General features: G+C 37.1%; 1 protein-coding gene across 6 annotated transcripts in view; it reads left to right on the top strand.

Annotated features, from left to right (window-relative positions):
* Positions 1 to 23147, top strand: part of NTNG1 (netrin G1) — a gene marked incomplete at both ends in the record, with an annotated part of 297916 nt that overhangs the window by 237053 nt on the left and 37716 nt on the right. Inside the window, 2 exons of one of the 6 annotated variants that reach the window (XM_084243681.1) lie at positions 2499 to 2564; positions 4800 to 4859. The exons of 1 other annotated variant lie outside the window; for it this stretch is intronic. In XM_084243681.1, coding sequence (XP_084099807.1) covers positions 2499 to 2564; positions 4800 to 4859 — 126 coding nt within the window. Of the gene's footprint in view, positions 1 to 2498; positions 2565 to 4799; positions 4860 to 12543; positions 12712 to 17935; positions 18071 to 23147 lie in introns of all 6 variants that reach the window. 4 more of the 6 variants (XM_084243679.1, XM_084243678.1, XM_084243682.1 and 1 more) reach the window with 4 other exon arrangements.

The raw sequence follows: 23147 nt of genomic DNA on the forward strand, positions 1-23147 counted from the left end.
ATGTCTAATCATATTCCTAGGCAAATTCCTATATTAATTTTTTAAAAGATTTATTTATTTATTTATACAAGCACTGGGCACAGTCAGAAGCACAGGAGGGTGAAAGAATTCACCAGAGCCAGAGCAGGGAACAGAACAGGCAGACTGATGAAGTACACTGCTGAGGGGGAGGCAGGAGAGGTCTGTGCGCCATGTGGGACCCTCACCTGGTGGTGGGGGATCGAACCAGTGCTGCAAAGGCTGCGGGCAGCTTTGCAACCCAGCGCTCAACCGCTGCGCCACAGGGGAGGCCCCCTATATTAATTTTTTATATATAGGAAGATCCTTATAATGGATCCTCAGCATCCTGAGGGGGAAAAAAAACACTAGAAAAGAGCTCTACTAAAATATAGGGACAAATAAATATTTAATATATTAGAATATAGAGTAAAATTTAATTTATGAAGTCAGTTTTCAGATCAAACTTCTAAATTGATCTGTTATAAAATATTTGTCTTCACTTAAATTTCTTGGCAAAGTTTACTTACCAAACAGTAAATATGCTATTTCTTTCACTTCATCAAAACACCTCTCTTTTATCTTTAAACTTAACAAACGTCACCCCCACTGATGCCCTGTCCTTCTCTGCTACAGGAAAAAGATGGAGAGAACCATTTCAACAAAATAAGATTGTCTTAATTTAGTGCTAATCAGCATATATTTTATATAAAACCGTGCCGATGGCTTGAATTTTTTCTAAATAAACAATTTAGAATATGAATTAAATGCAAATTCAGTTTTTCAAAACTTATTGTCACAGTTCAGATAGGTTTATTTTGTTAATTTAATATCTACTCAGTACAAAATGCTCAAGTGAAAATAGTCAATAACTTGCATATTTGCCTACATAGTACTCAGTATCTATTTACATAGTAGCAACTGGCGGCAGATATTAAAAAAATGCTATATTTTTATTCATAAACTTTGACAGATACAGTAATACCAATATTAAGATTTCCTTTGCTCTGATGCATATATGTACATGTGTGTAAACAAACACACAGAATAACGGTGGGTCAGCTTTTCTAACATATATTAAAAAGCCATAGCGATAGTGAAAATTCCATGTCATGTAAAAATGTTTTCACTATAATTGAATTATGGAGGAAAAAATCTGATCATAACTGTTGACACTAACTTAGCCACTTGATATCAATTATTTAATTATTAGGTATTTACTGAGGCCTTCTGCAAGTCTTTGCCCTTCCACCAAGAGATCTAACTTAATTAGGAAGACAAGAAATAAAACTATGATATTTAAACTAGCAATGTTCCAGTTCAGGCCTATTCACACATATATCAGTGGGAAATCAGGGACTTGGGGAGGCAGTGGATGGTCCCCGAAGTACATAAAAAAGATGTGTTTCTGGGGGGCCTCCCTGGTGGCACAAGGGGTTAAGAAGACTTAATCTATGAAGCAATCTTCAGCCACTGCAGTGCGAGTTCTATCCCCGGCCAGGGAGCTACCCACATGGAGCAGCAGACCTCTCCTGACTGATCCACTGCTCCCCTCAGCAGTGTATTTCAGTAGATCCAGCTGTTCTGTTTCCCACTCCGTCTCTGGTGAATCGTCTCACTTCCCACACCTCTGGCCTGTACCCCTAGTTATTGTATGCATAAATAAATAAATCTGAAAAAAAAAAGTTGTGGTTCTGAACTGATATCCATGGATGGTAGGGTTTGGGCCATAAAGTGACTTCTGCATCAAATCCTAAATCTGGCTGTTCTGCTCTTCCAGCTTTGTATTTTACACTAGTGTATAAGAGATAGAATCAATTCTTAAGTTAATGATGCTTTTAATTATTCCTAGACTAGAAACAATAACTCTAGCAATCGCTATTGAACTGAAAACATATACTCCTCTCTACATCCAAGCCTTAGATTTGATAGGAAGTACTTTGGACTAGACTCCTGAAACCAGCACTGCCAGTAACCCCTCTGTTTCTTCCCTGAGTAATCGCATACCTGAAAATTGGAGATAAATTCACTTCTTTTCAGAGATAATGGCTCACACTTAAACCATACCCCAAAGAATCTCTCACAAAAGACTAATGCAACTAGTTCATATCTGTATATATAAATTGTGGAGAATGGAATCCTCAAGTGAGAAATTATTTCTTTTGTGTTATCTTCTAGTTTCAGGCACCATTTTATGTAACTTTATGCACCATTTTAACAGTTTTATGAATTGCTGAAGTCCCTATTTGGTTATTTGTAAGAACTCTCTATTGCAAAAGTGGATATATGACTTTGTTAGGGAAGGGGCTGTACATTTAATGTCCATTCAATGTTTTGGGAGTCATCAATTGCTTGCTCTTGAGTCATGTTTTGTTAAGTACATCACAGCCAAGTTAAAGACCAGTTTTGTGGTTCGTGTCTTTGTCCATATAATTTTCTGTTTAGACCAAATGACATTATAGCTGAAAATAACATACCCTGATTTCTCCTGATGAATGCAGATCCTTCAAAGTTTAATAGGATATGGCCGAATAATTCTTCCCTTGAGGGTTCTAACCCAAAACAAGGTAGGAGCATGTAATTCCTACTGACATGAAAACCTACATGTTTAGGGGAAAAAGTCCATATACTATTTTGAGCACTAAATAAGAGCATTATCATGAATGCCATGTCTTTGAAAGAATCATAATTCAAATCCTTTCTTCTAATATGAGAAGTGTCCCAGAAAATATTACAGTAAATAAAAGGTGTAGGAAAAAATTAGATGGTGTTGAAATTATAAGCACAGTAGAAGCCCAGAAGTCTATTGTTATCACAGTGCGGAGTAGAAATGTCTTAAAATCTTGCAAGGGGCACAACACCTTCTACTGTGTTCCTTTCACCTTTTCTCAACTAGACAAACTGGTATATCCACTGTATTGAGGTCAAGAAAAAAACTTGAAGGCAGTATCACAACCCTAACAGATCTGCTTTCTTTCACTGTGGCTGCATATTGACTAGAGGATTTGGAGCGCCCTCTCTCTCTTCTCTCTCTCTCTCTCCCTCCTTCTCTCTTCCCTCTCCTCCCCCCCCCCCCATATTTGGTCTGCTGGGATTGCCTCCCTTTCAATCCTTTATCAATTAATTAAAATTCACTTCTACCAGCATTAAGAGTAACCTGTTTCTGTCTGTCCTTAAAGAAGTAATTAATTTCTGACTTATAATGTCAAAAATTAAGACAGACAGCAGTGTGATTATACAAGAAGAAATAGAAATTCTCGAAACTGGGCAATAAAATTCATAAGGTACAGTGTCATATTAAATTCACATTAACATCGAGCCTATAGACGTGTATAAATAGGAATTTATTTTAATATAAAATGGTATTCTTTTGCCTCTTCTTCCTAAAAGAGAAAAGGCTCTTCTTTGGCTTCCACCTTCCTTAGTTATATACAGGATGTTCCTTTGAAACTCTAATGAATACAGATGGAGGAGGAAATGAGCAAAAGAAGGAACCAGGAAATAGCTGCTAAGCAAAACAAAATATATTAGCAATTTGTTGAGGAGTCAAATTGGAAGGGCTGCATTTGCAGTCCTTGATCAGAGTGATGAAATCGAGACTGTCCTAGATACATATATTACTAGCAAATAGAATTATCTTAATCATCTGCTCCAAATGAATTTTTTCAAGTTTCTGCATACGTATGTGGAAGGAGAAATCCAGATCAAACTTACGACCCTATTAGTGTAATTCTAGGAGGATTCAGAGGAGGGTTAGTGGCTTTATTCCTTGGTAAGTTCAATGACTGCATCTTCAGTGAAATGTCACTCAATATTTCCCACTGAATTTCATAGCTCAACAAATTATGCAAGACAGGATCTAGGACTTAATGCTTCTGCACAGTGAGTTTTGAGCTGAACAACATTATGCATTGTACAAAACCTGAAACAGACCCATTTAATTATTTTGCTCTGTTTTCTATGTCATGAGACTGAAAGATTTCAGAAATATCTTTAGTTAATGTCAGTGGTACTCTTTTAGAATGTGGCCAATGAGTTCAAATGAATTTACTTGGGAAGCAGCACAGTTGAATAAAGTACTTGAACTTGAAATTCTAGCTACAGGGTGTGGTTTCTAACAGAGGCCAGTTCTGGGCAGTTACATCTGCAACAAACATCAGCCTCTATTTTGTTTTTGCTATTTTCACAAGCAACTCTTCATGAATAATTGGAAAAAATTGCAGGCAAACTTAGAGGTAACATCTGCTAATAAAAACTTAGAGATTGATATCACTAAGGTAATAAATGCTGAGAAGACTTTTTTTTTTTTTAATGTAGACAGATCAAGGTGTCACTGATTGGCTAACCACTGTGACTATGAAGTGTGATGTGTAGTCAGTTCAACAAAATTAGCCCAACTTGGTTATGTGTCGCCAAGTTCATGGTTACACAGGTAGAATCACATGGTGAGTTGACACAATGATGTTGCTAGTTAGCTCAACATCACAACCACTATTTTAAGAGAGGTACGATAGTGGATCTTAATTTCTCTATTGTTACTGGAATAATCCTTGCATCAAGATATAAACGGTCTATTTTTTTGCCTCTGAAAATAAAGCTTCTACACTTTATTACTGATAATGTTAAACCATTTTCAGCTAAATACAAGACTTCCTTTGTAATTGAAACAAACTCACAGGAACAAGAGATAGAAATAATTTCTTCACTTAGGGTTTCTTTTCAAGTGGGTTGATTATGTTATTACAGTTTGAACGTTTCACTATTGTTTCTAATGTGCTGTTCATTCTTTTAAATCTATCCAGTTGCTCCCAAATTAGCTTTGTCAACAGTTTCTTCTGTTCAAGTTGCAAACCACAAGAGAGGTAGGAATTCTTGGATTCATACAGTGATTTCATGGTGTTATGTGTTGTGAAACATTGCACTGTATGAATCTGGAATATCTGTGAAGTGTACCCATCAGCTTATTGGTGAGGTATGTTGACTGATACCAATTGATGCATCAAATAATACTGAGAATGTCATCTGTAAGGAAAGAAACAATGCTTCACTCAGAAATTTGACTGCTGCAAATTAAAAATGCTGCAACATTTGTTTTCTGAAAGATTAATGTGTGAATATGAAATATAGCAGGTTAGGTTCCTGTTTAGAACAGGAATGTTAGAGTATTAACATTGTTACTCATTTGCATTGAAAAGAAGGAAACCACTTACAGTGGTTTCAAGGATGCTTTTCAGGAGAAAGTTGAGTTTCCTGATGGTTCCCATTTGACTATATAACAAATGAAACACCATAGAAATTCTACATGCAAATGTCATTTGGAATGAATTTCAACAAATACCAGTGAACATATACACTGGATTAAGTATTGGTTATAACCCTCGAATAAGTCATATTCCTTTCTTGAAATGAAAGTGAGCAGTATCTCATCGGTGACTCATGAATGACCCTTTCTTACTAGCATCTGTCATTGCAGAATGAAGATTTTTCAGGAAACATAAAGACCCCTGCTTCTATTTTCCCATTTTCCTTTCAATGTCCTATGTGACAGGTGTGTCTTGTCTTCTCCCCTTGACTGTTGGGCATATGTCATGTTTTTGTTTTTGTTTTTCTCATGAAATACCTCTTCCGAAGAAAAATATTTATAAACAAAATCTGAATTCAGCTTGAGCCACTTGGTGAAAACGACCATAATAGCTTCTCTATTCTTTATTGAATTTGGTCAAATCATTTCCAGATCTTAATCACCATTAAGTTGGTCTTTCTGGTTAGAAGATGGGATAAAAAGAAACTATTGGTATTTAAACCACATCTTTAACTTACCTCACAAGATGTTTATGTGTGTGTGTATATATATACATATATATATATTTATGTATGTATATATATATGCACATGGAACATTCAAGGTGCTTCTTAGAGGGGAATCTATTTGTAATGTGGGGAAGTAATTTCTTTATGAACAGGTAATATACCTACCTGTTTGGGTGCATGTGCATATTATAAGGCAGTGAGTAAGGTTAAGTAGGGATGCTGTTCCTCACCTGTGATAGGCAGGTCTGCACAAGAAAAGCAAGGGGGTGAAATGGAAGGAAGCAATAGGGAGTTGCACACATTGCCTGTCTTTCATGTCATGTCAAGGACACTGGCTGCACAAGAGGTCCTCTGACCTGGACTTTGAGGCTGCCTCTGACTCTCCAGGTGCTTAAGTTTCCAGCATTAATGAGGTCAGACACATCACTGGAGGTGGGAAGTCCCCAAATGAGTAGGCATCACAGAAAGGCTACGCTGTCATCAAATGACATGTATGGAAGAACCCAAAAGTTACGTAAGATTGAAAACAGAATTGGAGGTAGGATAAGGAGCAAAAAGATCCTATAGTTCCTCACACCCTTAGGGAGCCCCTCTGAGTCATGGTGACTCTGTTAATGTAGTAAAGGGAGAATAAATTTTAGGGTTCAAATTGATTCACCTTCTGTCTAGCAAAAGTCTTTCCCCCAAATCCTTTCATTGTGAGAGATTAAAATGAATTTTCACCTATTCTGGTTTTGAATGAGCTTTCCTCCTTTGGCAAAAAAATAACAATAATTTTCTTTTAAATCTACCTGTGCCACATTCAGAGTGCTTCATCTTATTTTCTATTTACACAGGTAATGGAATAATGTAATTAGAGGAAATATGGGAACAGTAAGAAAAAATATATCCAGGGGATATTTAACCCCTTCTCTGCTTACCACTAATTTTTCTTCCATTCTCTTCCTCTCTTACCTTTGACTACCCAGTTATTCTTCCCTGCCCAAGTCTTGTCCAGCCAGTCAGTCTCAGTCAGAAAGAGCTTCTAAACCGTAGAGAAAGGTTTGGGTCTATCCTGATCTAGAAGGCTGACTTTGTGTTCTCCCTCTTCTAAAGCAAGCCTGGCCCTTGATGCACTCAGTGATGCCAAGTGTCGTTATCCTAATGGCTTTGTAAGATGCCAGATGAGGGATTTTGTCCCCCACAATACTTCTGGTTGTCACATTTGGGTATTTCTGCTGCATCTAGTAGGTAGAGGCCAGGGATGCCTCTAAATATCCTGCAAAATACAGGCCAACAAAGAATTATTTGGCCCAAAATGTCAATAGTGCCAGGTTGAGAAACCTGACTTTAGATTTTGCTTGTCGTGGCCTCATTCAAGTTGCTTTCCTGGTACAGCTTTGTTCTCAGCTTTGTTCTCATTGCCAAGGCTGGCTGTGCCACACCATGAGGTGTATCTTAGAGACCCATTAGCTTTGTTTGCCCATCAGTAATTCATTAAAACTTGTTTGAAAAGACACAGATAGTCTAAATGTAATTTGAGATCAAATAACCATAAATCCATTGCAATTTTTAGAAGTCTGCTTTTTCTTTCTCAACTGATATGCATACACATAAAATTAATTCTCAGCTAAAAATAATCAGTTATTTCTTGTTGTGCGCCTGTTGTTTTTCTTGATGCTTGAATCTATAGGAGAGAACCAGATTTGTGGAATGTGAATGGTGGACCAGTTAATTTAAACATAACTTTCCTCTGCTAAAAAAAAAAAAAAAAAAAAAAAGTACCTCAGGATCATCATTAACATATCCATTCATTCGTCAACATTTTTGGAGGATTTAGTGTTATGCCAGGTGATTTTTTAAATTCTGTAGTTATAGCTATGAACAAAAAACAGTCTGGATTCATATATTTACACCCAGAGTATGGGAGAGAAATTTTTTTAAATATGCTTTTCAGATACAATAAACTCTACAAAAAATATAAACAGCATTTAAAAAGTGGGAGATATTATTTCGGATAGTGTGGTCACAGACTTTTCTTTGGGCAAAGACATAAAAATGAAATAAGGAAGAAAGTTTTGGGGAGGAGTATTCCAGACAGGGAATGGCCAGCGCAAATGCTTTGAAAGTGGTAGGCATGTTTTCAGAATAGCATGGAGATACTGTACAGAGAGTGATAGCAGCAAGCACCCAGGGAAGGCTAGGGCCACATCCACTGGGAATGAATACACTCAAACCTGACTTTTATTCTGAAGAAGATGGAAAGCCATTGGGATTATGACCAGAGGGTGCCATGACTTACTTTAGTCTTCAAAGATTTGCTCTATGTGTGGAGAAGAGACCAGGAGAGCAGTTTGGGATCAACAGGTCAATGTAGGTGATGCAATTTTTAACTACGGGTAAGTAATTAGAGGTGATGAGATTTGGAATTTATTTTAAAAGCATAGTCAAAAGGATCTGCTTATGGATTGATTGTTGGTGGTGAAAAAAAGAGGTGTCACGAGAACTCCAGGAATTTTGCGCTGAGCCATTGGAAAAAAGGAGTTGTTGTTTATAGAGATGAGGCTGCTTGGATGAGTTGCAGGTTTAAGAAGGTAACTTAAGAGCTCAGTTTTGAACATATTAAAATTGACTGTGTTAGAAATCCAAGTGGAGACATGAAAAGGGCAGTTGATATATGAATGTGGATGAAGTTTCATTGCCTATCAGGAGATTTGGTCCAGGCTGGAAATAACCTTTGGAAAAGGCAATGTATAGATGGTTTGAAAGCTAGGAGGTTGGAGCCTCCCTGGTGGTGCAAAAGATTAAGTCTCAGCACTATGAAACTATCACCAGCCACTGTGGCATGAGTTCAGTCCCTAGCTGGGGAGCAGACCTCTCCTGTCTCATCTGCTGCTACTCTCAGCAGTGTATTTCAGTAGATCCACCTGTTCTGCTCCCCACTCTGTCTCTGGTGAATCCTCTCACCCTCCCACACCTCTGGTCTATATACCAGTTCTATATGCATAAGTAAATAAAATAAATCTTTAAAATTATGAGGCTGGTTAAAAAAATCCTGGCTTTTGGGTGAGACTAAAGAGCAAAGAGGTTCAAGGACTAAGCCCTGAGATTTGAGGAGTTAGGATAAAAAGCAAAACAGAGAACAAAAAATGATGGCTGAGGAAAAAGGATAACCTAAGAGAGTTGTGATATAGAAGATCCTTTCCCACAGGGGAAGGATGTCCAGGCAGCCAAGGGGCCTACTGAGGCCCATTGTCTTGAACTTAAGGTGAGACTGTTTTATAAATGGTTGGAGATAAACCCCTACCGCATTTTTTTCCTGGGGTGTAGGCATAGAGAGGTAGAAGGTTGGATAGAACCGTGATCACAGTTTTTCAGTAAATTATTATTAAGAATGGGTGTTAAGTGAATAAGGAGATGAGAGTATATAAAAGGGAATGATTTTAAAGATGGACTATGGTCTCTATACTTGTAAGAAAAGAAGGGAGGGCATAGCAGACAAGTAAAATGGAGGATCAAAAAAACTATTGAACTATTAATATTATCCCTTCAGGGGCTTAATATGATAATGCAGCTCAAACTATATTATCAATGATCATTGATGGATTTTGTGCCTAAATGGAAAGACTGGTTATTAAAGAGTGGTAAATTAATAGAACATCGAAAAATAATACCACAGTCTAATAATTATATTTGAAATGTCTTGCATTAATATAGTGTGCTCATGTTTTTTCAGATAACTTTGAAACATCTTCTTCTCATTTTATTTCAATGTATCACGGCCAGAGAAGACAGCTTTATCAAAGTTTCAAAAGAGTCTTAGAAGTCTTACAGAAGCAAGTTACTATCAGCCTATTTTCTAGATTTTAAGGCATTTCAAATATCTTTTGAAATAAGTTGATAATATTGTGTGTTTATTTAAGCAGAGTTTCTCATAAAAGTATGTAATTACTTATATAATTATGTAGTGATATCATTTGTTATTTAATGTTCCCTATCAGAATTAATAAATTGATTTTCAAATGAGATCCTGAAACAAATAATTCATATCATTACAGAAATGTATGCTACTCACTAAATTCAAAGAATGGTAGGTGATAGTGAGATATCTGACATGCCTGGCCATTCATGGAATGGTTCTAGAAAGCGTTGAGCTTGGATATCAACAGATACCTCTTTGTTTTGGCTTAAGTCTTGTCAGATGCCTCATGTAGTTCTAACTATTGGGCAAACTCAACAGACTCCTTTAGTTACCCACAAGGAACCATGTAAGAGATCTTCTCCACCCTTACCCTCTACATTTCCCAACTTTAGGTCTTTGCACACCCTATTTCTTTCATTTGAAATAATCATTCCTTCCTCATTAAAAATAAACCCTACCTGCCCTCACAGAAGATTCAGTGTTAAATCACGGTTAAGTTAGTTTTTCCTAATTCCCCTCAAGTGAATGAACTTCTCCTTGGATCACTTTCATTCACTCCTTGGTTTTCTTAGTATCATCTGTGTTGTTTTCTTGTTATCTGAGCACATTTGTCTTATCTAAACAAGCTCATTGACAACAAGGGTTTCTATGTGGTTCCAAAGGCTCCTAGAATGAATTGATGCAGATAAAAGATGCTTTTAGGAAAAGTTGGGTTAATCATGTTAGGTGCACTTGGAGGGGAGGGGGGAGCTAAGATGATAACCACTCAGGGATCTCTTCCAGATGTGGGAGAGTCTGGGAAGAACTGTTCCCACTTCCCAGGAATTCCAAGGAACTTCAAAGTCCTTGTGCAGCAATTAGATTTGGAGACTTAGGTTTCCCCCCTTGCAACAATACTCTGGGGTGGCTTCAGGCCAGAAGGATTCTCCGGTTTCAGACTCTCAACCAAGGAGGGTTCTAGAAAAATTTTAGGTTTCCTAAGGAGTTGGGAATGCTGTGACTCAAGAAGATGTGATATATTTCAGTGAAATGCTTTTTTGTCTTCTAAGAGAATTTAATTTGGTCATCTATAATTGTATTACTTTTTGTCATTGTATTGTTATAAATTTGGCATGCCTTAATTACTAAATTTATGCAGGTAATTTCCTTGCTCCGTATTTCACATTGGAGTCCCAGAACAACATCCTTCTCCCAGAGTTCTCCCTCTGGTTTCACCCTGTCCCCATCCCGGTCTCTACCACTAGAGCACGTATGCACAGAGACACACCTAGCCTCCCATAGGAACGTGGCAGGCCGGCAGGAGCCTCCTCCTCCTCTTTGAAGCATCTGAGGTCCCCAGGGTACTGAAGACATTCCTGGATATCTCCCACTCTTCACTATTTCTACTGTTCTCATCTGCTATCCAAATTTAATTTCATCGTGGTAGGACCTTGAGCTCTGCTCTCTACAGTAGTAGCCTGCTGGCCAATAAGTGACTCCACGATGGGCAGTAATATGTTCATAAAACTAAAAAGGCTAATACCCCTTTCTTATTCTTTCTTTGTCATATTGACAATGCTTATTCTTTTTTGCCCCTGTTATCAAGTGTAATTCCTCCAAAACTTTCATCTAGGTTAAAAGAGTAATGCAGGGCCTTGCAAGGTACCTGGCATGTCGTAGACCATCTTCATAAATTCCTTACTGAATGAATGAATGAACTCAAAGAGTGACAATATGACTTCCTAGTGGGACAGAATAAAAGCCAAACTCAAAGAAGAAAACCATTGTTAGTGTGTATAGTAGCATGGTTGACCTTTTAGCTGGGCCTCCTCCCAGTCTTTGAGAAGACAAAGTTAATTCCCCAACCTAGTCGCTTCTCAGACTTTATTTTTTTTGTCCTATTTGATCATTATTGCTATCAATCAGGGTTTTATCTTTACAGCAATTTTTTTAAGGTTGAGTTGGGTTAATGACTCCTTGCTTTGGTTGAGATGCAGCTGGGAAGACATCTAGTCATTTCCACCCTCTCGTAGCTCTGTTTACTTTTCTTCATCTCCTTGTCCAGTTCTTATCACCATCATCACTAAAGCGAAAAGGTAACTCCCATATTTGAGGGAGACAAAGGAAAAGAAGTCTAGGGATACAGTAGCTACCTAATACAGTAGCAGATTCAGTTTGAAACTTGAAAGAAAAGGAAATCTTAAGTGCACATTTTTTCTACAATATCTCCCTGTTGCTTTTTTTTTTCCTCATAGATAAACAGACATGATTTAACTTAATGAAAGTCTTCAAAAAGTCATTTTTTCCTCTTAGCACTTGGAAAAAACAAAAGTAATTATTGAGTTGTTTATTAAATTTGCCATAATATCTGTGAAATTCTGACAAAGTTACTTTCTTGATATAAATGATAATGAGTCTAAACAAAGCAACCATGGGTGATGGCAGACTGAGGCTCCAGATGATCACATACTTCCCTCTCTTTTTAAGACTACAGATATGAAGAGAAAATGGGGGAAGATGTATAAAGACAGTGCAAAAATTAGACTTTTGCCTCAATGGAAACCAAGCCTTCCCCAAATTTTAAAAGGTGTACACCTGCAAATGCTTCTGTTCATCTTGTCTGCCAAGAGCTAACAATTTCAGTCATGTTCTGAATGTCCAACCTTTCGATCCTGCCTGAAACAGATGCTACTGCCAGTTATGACCACCTGTTACTGCCATTTGTCATGTTGAATCCCATATATGTAATGCCATTCTGCCATCTTTTCTCCACTCATCATTTCATCTGAGCATGTAGTGTGCTATTACTCTGCTACTGTATACACTTGGTATACATTTCTGTTCTTCCTTGCAAGATTGTGAATGCTTCGGCCACTCCAATCGATGCAGTTATATCGATCTGCTAAATACAGTCATTTGCGTGAGCTGTAAGCACAACACTAGAGGGCAGCACTGTGAGTTATGCAGGCTGGGCTACTTCAGAAATGCTTCTGCACAGCTGGACGATGAGAATGTATGCATAGGTCAGTTCCATTATACTTTCAGCTATTGTTCTCTGCCTCTTGAGCTATGGGGAGCTATTTAGGGTGGAAAGATGTGATTTGCACTCAACTGAGACAGAATGAACTTTCTCAATGGAGAAAACATCCTTGTGGTAGATTTAAAATTCACTTGTGCTGGTTGAAATCCTAGTGGGAGGTATATTTTGAATCTGTGTGTTATTGATGCTTTCGAGATGATGATCTGAAAAATCATGTTTAGCAAATGAAAAGTTTTCCTTCTCTTTTCTCCCTTTTTTTCATTTGTTGTTTTTATTTGCATGAAATCTCAACGTCTGATAATTTTAACCTGATCTTAAAGCCTCAAGTTGTACATTCAGCTTTCAAAATGAAAATTTATTATGTGAGTTTTTTATATAAGTGAAATTAGAATACAAACTCATATATCATTGGTAATCAACAAATAATTGATTGGTTAAAAATATTGACATTTATAATTGAAAGCCATTAGCAATTGGTAATGTTTGCCTCACCTTTCCATCCATTGTAATGAAATTCCATTTATTGAATTTTTGTTGCCCCCCAAAGAGAAGCAATTTCTCAAAACTATTCTAGGAAATTAATTTTCCTAACTTCCAAGATACATGGGCACTGGAAAACTGGTGGCACAGGGATCCATAGAAGAATATCCCCACTCCCCAAGACAACTGCTCATGTCAATTAGAGAAAACCAGATGTCCTTACATCCAGAAGGGTTTCTTCTATCTTTTTGCAGTGGAATCTATCTTTAAGAAAGGGAGCTGATGGAAAAATAGAAAACAATAAATGGAATTTCACTTTATAATTTAATTTGAAGAAATGCATATCTATACAACATGGTAAAGAATTCACACTCTGTTACCACACCAGTAGGTAACTATGTAGGAAACCATTTTTTAAAGCGAATTTTAAAGGTAGAATTTTCACAGAGACTAATTTAAACAGAATACACAGGCTGAAAAATGACAGGTGATCTCTCATCAAAAATGGAATCCAATCAATCTGCAATTCTGAGATTATTGTTCTCTGATTGGATTGTCAAGGTTTTATAGGTACTTGGCATATGTCTCATAAAATAACTGTGCAAGTTGTTTTGAATTCAGTTGGGCCAAGTATATATAATACCATTTTTGTCTACAGAGTGTTTTATTTTTCAAAGCACTTCCTTACTTATTATTTGTGAATTAGTGGAGAGATCACTGGCTGGAGAACTGGGTTCAATTGCCAGCTAGTTATTTACCAGCTGTGTGACTTAGGTAAGTTATTTGAACCTCTTGATCAAATTGGAATTATATGGGATGCACAGGAAATACTTTGTAAATTGTGAACTGATTTATAATTGTTTTTATTTAATCCTCATTAACAAAACCATAGGGTAAGTATTCAATTAATAATTTTCTCTATTTTCTAGTTGAGAAAAGTAAGGCAAATTAACATAGATCATTCAATTTTTGCAAAGAGTTTCCTAACTTCTCCCAGCCTCCCTGAAACAATTAGCAAAGTTTAGCATATCATGCTTTTTGGATGACTTCAGCAATTCTACCATGAGTTTAGGAGAAGTTCAATTGCCTTCATAACAATTTGTTACAATTACTTGAGGATATAAATGATAATATTTCACTGAGTGTCATTTGTCAAAATAATATATAAGTGTCATACTATAAACTTGGAAACAGCAAAGAAGTTAAAATAAATAAAAACACAGGAATAAAACTTACTGATTTTTGTAAAATACCTGTGATTGAAATATTTTCCAATATTAATTTCATATTATTTTAAATCTAAAAAAAAGCCTTAAAGGATTTTTTTTCCCATAGTTAATCTTAAGCAGGTAATTTTACAATCATCCAGTGTTTTACACGTAGTATATTCTATTCTTATGAAGTTCGACCTTTTTCAAGACCCAAAGTAATCTATGAACTACAAATTCTAAGAACCTAAAAGGTTGTGTTGTAAATTCATGTTTGATTATCCACAAACAAGAAGTCGGTCCATTCAGCTTTTGTCTTTTATAGCACATAAACTACTGAAGAAATACAGAAAACTTAATACACACCTTTATATATTTATTTCTATTTAAAAATCAAGAACCGTTGTTTTCTCCATTTCTGGAAAGTTTATTAATTAAAATGATAAATCTTTGAGGAATTTATTTTATTGTGGCAAACATCTTTCTGTTCAGTATTTCATACTCTTCAAACCAGTTAAAGTCTTTGGTAGCACAAACATGAATATGTGAGGTATCATTAAAATTCGCTACCATATCACCCCCTTCCATACCAAAATGTCCTAAATTGTTATTCTTTTCCTAAGAGGTAAAATTGTTTTCAAAGAATGAACTCCAGCATTTGGCTAGCTAGTTTAGACTATGGTCGGTCTTTGATCGTTGCTTTGAAACTGCCTATGTAGGAGGCTAAGGCTGGAGATTGCTTTCTCAGAGCTATTGGAGAGTCTTTGGCTCCAAGGAAAAAATTCCCCTATGGGACAACAGAAACTATCCACTGTTTCCCACATTTAAGCTCCCCAAAGGACTTGAAGCAGGACTGAAAATTAGCTTTAAGTGAATAAACAACTAGTAACTGAGTTAATTTGAATACCATATTCTATAAAAAGCACTAATGAATGGAATAGATATTAAGCCAACTCACTTTCATGGAATTGGACACTCATCTCAGAAAATTTGAACTTCGCCTAAGTCTAAGCTAAATTAAAAAAAAAAAAAAAGACATTGTCCAATATTTTAACAATTGGCAATCAAGTTCATCACACCAACTCTGGGAAACAGCTAAATCTTTGACAAAACATGGACTCTGTATTGAAACAGATGTCTTAAACTATTTGCATCATTTTATATTATGACAAATATAAAATGCAGGCTCTTCTATGTTGCCTCAGTGATTGCTGCCTTGTGATTACTGGTGAATTTACCATTTTCATACAAATTCCAAGCATAGCCATGTCTCCAAAGATGCATGTAATTATCCTGTATGACGCAGCAATTACATGAAAAGTACATCCTTGCATGCTTCTGTTTCATAGAAACTCGATCATTAAGCAGGAAGCTGGAGGATGCGTGGCTCGTGACCTTGGGTAATCACTGCTAATAATCCCTGATAACAAGCTTGACATTGGAATGAAACACAGAGCTCATCAGTTGCTACTAAACCTGTCTCAAATTATGATGTATATATTTTTTATTCCCCTTGAAACCCAACATCAGGTCATCAGAGTTTCCTTCTATAAACAAAGCAAGCAGGCATTTCAAATATCTACAAATCAATTGTAGTATAACTTTTTAATCAAAATTCCTAGTTTTTCTTGTTTTCAGCTGAACAGTCCTATTATTATTCCTGCTTGCATGAAATAAAATATAATGGTCCAAAGCCATCCTTATCATTCCAACATTTGCCATTGACCATAGTCTTATAAATAATATTTTTTAAACTAACTTATCTGTATGTAAAGTGGGGAATAGGTCACATCTCTCCTTATCAATTATTTTGATGACTGCTTGAGTAACATTACACTGCTTGAGTAACATTACACTACTTTTCTTATGACAACTGCTGAGATGCACTGTGGTTTAGATATTCCATCCACAGTTTTTTTTTTTTAATTTGATTACTTAATTTTTGCATCTAAAGCTTTTTATTAATTAAACATTATGGGCTAAGCTGTTAAAATAATATGTGAATTCATGTTGGCCAGATCTAACTTCACTGCTTGATTACAAAATACTGGTGATTCACCCTCAACTTAAACACATTTGGTAGTAAGAAATGTATTGCAGTTTTGGTATAGGTACATACTTATAGTACACATATGTACAAACTTTTTAAAAGTCATTTTAAAAAATGGCTATAAAAATACTTTCAACAGTCCTCATATTACATGCATAGGCCAATTTAAAATAAAACTGTAGTTATTAAGGACAAATGAAGTCAGCAAGGAGGGAATATATTAGAGTGTAATTAGTTTTATTTTTACCTATCTTAACATTTGTACATACAAAGGTTGAACTCAAAAATTGACTTACCAGAAATAAATCATTTTTGATATTTAAAGAAATTATCTCCTTAGCCTCTATGACAAATACAGAGCCAAAATCTCTGAATTTCTAAAACTTAAAATTCTGAATTTCCATTTCTGATCTAAGTTGATAAGTTTGATGATGTTAAGCTGAATTTCTCAGGATTTCTTTAGTTGATTGGTTAGTTGATTTTATTTGTTTTTCAACAAGGAAACCTCTTAGTGGGACCATTTTAAGATAAATGAAACTGAGCAACAGAGAAGCATAATAACTTGCCCAATCTTGTAGTGTGCGGTGACAAAGAAACTTTAACCACAAGTTTCAAAACCGACAAAGTTACCTTTTAAATGTAAGGAATTCCCATTTGTGGTTCAGCCTTTAAGTAAAATAGAGTTTCAGAAGTAAAATGTCCTATACCAGAATATGTGAGCAATCAAGAAAATAATTCTGTTTACATTTATTACACAAAATTGTATTGTCTTGCCAGTAGACATCATAATGAAAAATCAGTGTCTCAAACCATACCCATGTTGAAATTTATTTAGAAGTACAAAAATTCTTTTTCTTTCATGACTGTTATAGGTTTCATAAAGGTGGTATCAACATGCTTGGCAGATATAAAACCTAAAGGCTCATCATACAAGAGTATATTATATATACACTGTGTGTATTACATATATATGTATTTATTAAGATGCTCTCTCAAATCATAAAATAAAATGGCCTTTGAGTGAGCAAAGTGCATTCATATTTTACTTTAAAAATGTTTAGCAGTTCTCAAATATTCAGTGTAACAGATAAGCCCATTTGAATAATTTAAAATAGATTTTGCACTGATGGCATATTGATTTATCCTTGATATACAAACTTCTCATGGTGTTCATTAAACCATCTAAAAATGTCCTAACGAATGGAATCTCCATTATAGTCTGTTAGCAGTGAAAAGCATGATGTCTTATTTCCTTGGGCGTTTTCAGTTGATTTCCTTCCATATCATAAAAGTGATACTATGAAAGGCTGAGCAAATAAATAAATGGACCTGAAGTATTTGCCAAAGCATTTCATTAGTGGACATCTTTCTTTAAGTAAGTGATGCATTAAGTAAGTGACAATCCTGTGTTGATAACCTATAAACCATGCAGACTTGTCTCCAGCCTGTGTGTTGTCTTGTTTCTACAGAGTGTTATTGTGACCCTTTGGGCTCAGTCCATGGTCGTTGTAATGGCTCAGGATTTTGTGAGTGTAAGACTGGAACAACAGGGCCTAAGTGTAATAAGTGTCTGCCGGGAAATTCCTGGCACTACGGCTGTCAACGTAAGTACCTCTGGGAGCTGCCCTCTGCCTGCTGCAGCATGGCTAATTCTGCTTGTTTAGGCTGGTGTGTGCAGCTTCTCAGAGCAGAAAAAGACCCAAACCGCTGACAAGCTTTAAAAGCTACTTAATGCCCCGGCCTAAGTCTAAGAGAGTGAGCAATCCATCAACTGTCCAGCTGGCTTCTTCAAAGCCCATCTTCAGACCCTCTGATGGCTGAAGCAACTTACGTTGAAATATTGTACGCAGATCCACGTACCTGGCCAGACCATAAATTAAGTGGCACAATAGGGACCCAGCTTGGAAGTCCGCACCGCAAAATGAAGGGTGATGTGCATGTGGTTAATATATTTCTTGAACTGAAAGTTACCCTGAAGCTGCAGAGTTCATAAATTAAATGATATCTACATAACTTATGACCATCCTTGCTCTCATAGCCATCCCTGAATCTTAACCAAAAACCTAAAGATAATAAATCTGAGGGATATTTAAATGCCAGGGTAAAATAAATGACAAAAATCAATATTGATTTGAAGCCTCTAAGGTTAGGCGCCATGCAGGGGGCCTTGGAGGATGCCATTTGGTTCAGTTTTATGTCTCCGAGGATTAGCAGACCTTCTTAAAAGCTTGTCACTGCAGGTGTATTCAGAGAACAGAAATTTAAAAATCTGAGCAGATGCTTCCTTCTGTCATTCATAACCTTTTCTGCTTTTTAATTCCACACTAACTTTCCATTCGAGGGATACACAGTCAGCTTACTAATATTTAAAGCACCACAGGGCAAAGCCTCTGGAACAGTGCAGTCCACATATAGAATTTTAAATGTTTTATGATCCACATTTCCAAAGTCAAAATAACTACAATTTGATTGAACTTAAAATATCTAGACTATTATTTCAACTTATAATTGGCATCAAAAGCATGAAGGATATATTTTACAATTTTTAAAGTATGAAGTGTGTATTTTACAATTTTTAGTCTTAGAAATCAGATGTGTGTCTTATAAAACATCTCAATTAGAACTAGCCACATTGCAAGGTGTGGTCAACGCATGTCTGCTATATTTGGACAGGATGCTCGAGAGGTTTTTTTGCCTGTATTTCACTTGGAAATAATGTTAGCAGCAGGAATTATCTAAAAATGGTTTCTGTTAGGGCGACAGAGACTATCTTACCTGATCCTTGTGGAACTTCTGGTTATATAGATGCTACTCTTCTACATAATATAAAGCCAAAGTGAAATTTACTGCCTTACTGATGTCATGGGCAGCAACACACTGTGAAAATAAGTTGAGAAATCTGGCACTGAACAGGCCAAGGTTAGAATGAGGTCCGGGAGCTAGAGGGGCAACGCCTCCAGCCAGGCTGGAGAGAGGCATTAAAAGACAGATTAAGAAGAAGTGAGGCAGCATAGCCACAGGAAGCTCCAGAGAAGGCCATGGATAAAAAGGCTTGCAAACCTAGCTTCCAGAAAGCACCCTAGGACATCTGGATGAGCTGGTGGATCCCAGAAGCCATGAGTGCATCCAGGACTCAGCAGATAGTCATCAGTCCTGGGACATCTAGATGCTAAGAAGGACAAACAGCAGGGAGGAAAACAAACAAAGGATGGGTGGGCTGAAACTCCCAGACTAAAGGGATAAAGTAGCAGGACACACAGTTCTCAGCTGGCTCAGGTAAGCTTCCTGATGCAGCAGGACCTGATAGGTAGATTCCTGGATCATAGTCAGGGAAAGACAAGGGGAGGGAAAATAAATGAATCTAGCCTTCAGGGAAAACATCCAAAAAAGACCTACCTTGATTTTTCTGTATTAATCTTGGAGTATTAGAAAAAGATATCACTAAATAGTTCCTTCTGGAATTGGAGGGGACATAAGCATGGTCCTATCACATAAGGGATGTGTGGCACAGCTCAGCCCCTGACATGCTGACAGGTAATCAGTGAGATGCTAGAAGTGAGCACTTTACGCTCCTGAGTGCCTAAGTGTTTCCTGAGTGCCTGCAATGGGCTCGGCTCTGTGCTAGTGGGGGCAGCTGCAAGGTGAAGAGACTGCTCCTGTGCACATGGGGTCCATACTCTGAAGGGAGAGGCTGGCATGCAACCCAACAATGAGGACAGAGGTGATCAGAACTAAGGGAAAGCTAGATGTCAGGGCAGCCAGGAGGGGCTAAGACTGTACCTGAGGTGACGTTTAGTTGAGTTCTGAAGGAATGGATGATCTTCAGGATGGGACTTTTTAGGCAAAGTTACTTGAGCTAACACACTGTGTTCCAGAAATATCAACTAGTTTTGATATGACTCGGGGGTATGGGGTGTGTATGTATGTGTGCGTCAAAGGAAGGGTAGGAAGGAGGGAAGATGTTGAAAAAAATAAGCAGAGACCAGATCACGTGGCACCAACATATGGAGGACATATGGGATCCAACAGTTTTCAGCAGAAGAATGAAAAGATCAGAATTTTGAATGAGAAAGATGACTGCAGTTGCTCTGTGAAGGAAGGACAGGAACAAAACGAAACTGGATTTGCCACATAAATTGAACTTTTCAAATACCCCTTTGTACTCATGAGAGTTATCTCGCCATGAAATCTTCTTTTCTTCTCTCAGACCCGTCTTCACAGGACTGACATTCTATGCAAAACAGAAATATTTCTGTTAGTTGGCAAATCACTCCTGCAACAAGATCTATGTCTTTCCCTGGAATGTCTTACATGGTCCCCAAGATCCAGCAACTAATGGGGTAACATCTCATTGGAGGGTGCCACCAATATCAGCTTTAGTGGTGTAAATTTAGTATTTAGCAGGTATCCATTCTAATTAGTTGGTGCTTATAAGTTGTTAATTATTTCTCATATCACCCCTGAGTCTGCCCAGCCATGAATGCACTCAAAAATATCCCAAGTCAACCTTTTTCTTCCTCTCTTACTGTCCTCACCCCTACAGTTCTGTTTGCCCTACATTAACCATCCTTGGGTTAGCTGGCCACATTATCAGTGGCAGAAATATTAACCAGGCAACCAGAAACGCAAACCAGCAAGAAATAGAATGATACAGTAGAGCTGACTGTGGCATTGGCAACGGTGATCTAGAGGAAGTGGCTCTGCCAGGGAGAGGCTGTAGTAGGTATCAAAACAGATCCTAGAAATTCTGACTCAGGACTCCAGTCCCCCAGAGCACTGGTAAGAGTGCATGTGGAAATGCAGTCCAAAAAACATGCATTGGGGAATAGAAAATAAATAAAGGGATTCAGTTATGTCATGGTCACTTACACACTCTGAGTAGAACAAAGTGAGGACACACTTAGGTTCTGAAGTCACATAGACTTGAGTTTGAATTTCATTTTCAGCTCTTACTATCTGCAAGACTTAGAGAAAATTTCCTGACTTTTTAAGCCTAGTTTTTCATCAACAATGGAGGTAATCCTAGGACCTAATATATCCAATAATTGTGAAGATTCAAGAAAAGTAGTGAGTGTGGAATTCCTGAAACATTGAAAGCACTCAGTATCACCTAGTTCCAGATGCATGTTAATGTGTCAAAGAACTAGGCAAGAATTTTTGTTCCAAACATATGGTCCAAAGTTAGTATAGAACATGCAGCAAGATTAGCCACTGCTGAGTGTCAAACTGTTGACTAGGGTCTTCTAAAAAGTCTTTGATTAGATTGATTCAAGAGACTAACCCAGAGTCAAGCCCAAAAAGTAATTGTGTAACTCCAGGCTCATCAAACCTTCTGCCTGAGGGGACCGCCAATTAGATGTCCCATGAATGTAAACTTGTCTCTCTGACATCAAAGGTGAACCACTTGAAAACTATCAGAATAAATGGTCTTTAGCCAGCATGAAGCACACAACCCAGGAAAGAAAACAAAATGAAGAGATTTCAAGAAGGTGTCAAAATTAGTGCTGAGATTACCGTTAGGAGAATGAGATGTTGGAGGAGAAAGATTTTTTTTTAATTTTTTTTATTTTAATATTTATCTTTTTTTTTTTTACATTTTTTAGACAATATTTGCTTCCACCCACCCCCTCAGATTGAGTCCCCATAGAATTTCCTTCCCCAAGCCACCCATGCACCATCACCACAGTCCCCTGTGCTGGAGGAGAAAGATCTTTTTAATGTGCCTTTGGAAATCAGAGAAAAGGAATGAACCATATCCCAGAGAATACAATTAAACTTTCTAGAGAGAAAGCCACACTCTATGTGTGTCACATAAAACATGTTTTTGAAGTCATGAAACACTTGTTCCAACACCAACAAGACTCTGGAAGTAGGAGAGGTTTGTGATTTTGGGGGGTTGGAAAAAGGAATGGAACCAGGGTGGCTGATGGGGCATGTTGTCATTCTGGAAGATGTATAAGATACAATGTTTATTAAAGCCACAATTGTGGCTAATATATATGAACACTAATGGTGTCTTAGAAGAATTTATGGTTGGATTATTTAGGTTAAGGTCAAAAGCTTTGGTGACATAATTAAATATGTCTTTGGAAAATAAGAGTATGTAAGAAATTGAGAACTAAGCAGCTCCAGTTGGTGGACCGTGGCCTGCAATGTCAGAATATTGGTTCTTGAGAGAGATTAGTACATGTGTTATCAAGAACAGGGGAAAACCTGTGTGTTTAGTTGGAAGCTCAATGGCTGAATTGAGAAGATTTTTATTAAATTTTAGTGTAATATAATGATAATACCCTCATAAAACTATAAAAGCAGACATTGCAGCAAATCATGGACTTTAAAAAGACAAGAGTTGTTCTCAGGAGAAGAATAAGAGAAAGTTTGTGGAACAGAATTTCACGCTTTAGATATATCCCTTCCCAGAGAATGCCCAATAACTATATTCATTTTCTACTGCTGCTGTAGGATACTGCCACCAATTACTACTAACCAAGTGGTTCAAAATAACACAAACTCAGCATCTTACAGCTCCACAGTTACAAGATCAGCAAGGACCTCGCTGAATAAGAGCAAGGGGTTGGCAGACTGTGTTTTGCTAACTGTGCTCCCTTCTGGAGCCTCCTTAGAAGAATCTGTTTCCTTCCCTTTTCTGGCTTCTGGAAGTCACCTGCTTTGCATTGTTCA

The sequence above is a fragment of the Talpa europaea genome (genome assembly GCF_964194135.1).
Source record: "Talpa europaea genome assembly, chromosome: 9".
In the NCBI taxonomy this organism is placed as follows: domain Eukaryota; kingdom Metazoa; phylum Chordata; class Mammalia; order Eulipotyphla; family Talpidae; genus Talpa; species Talpa europaea.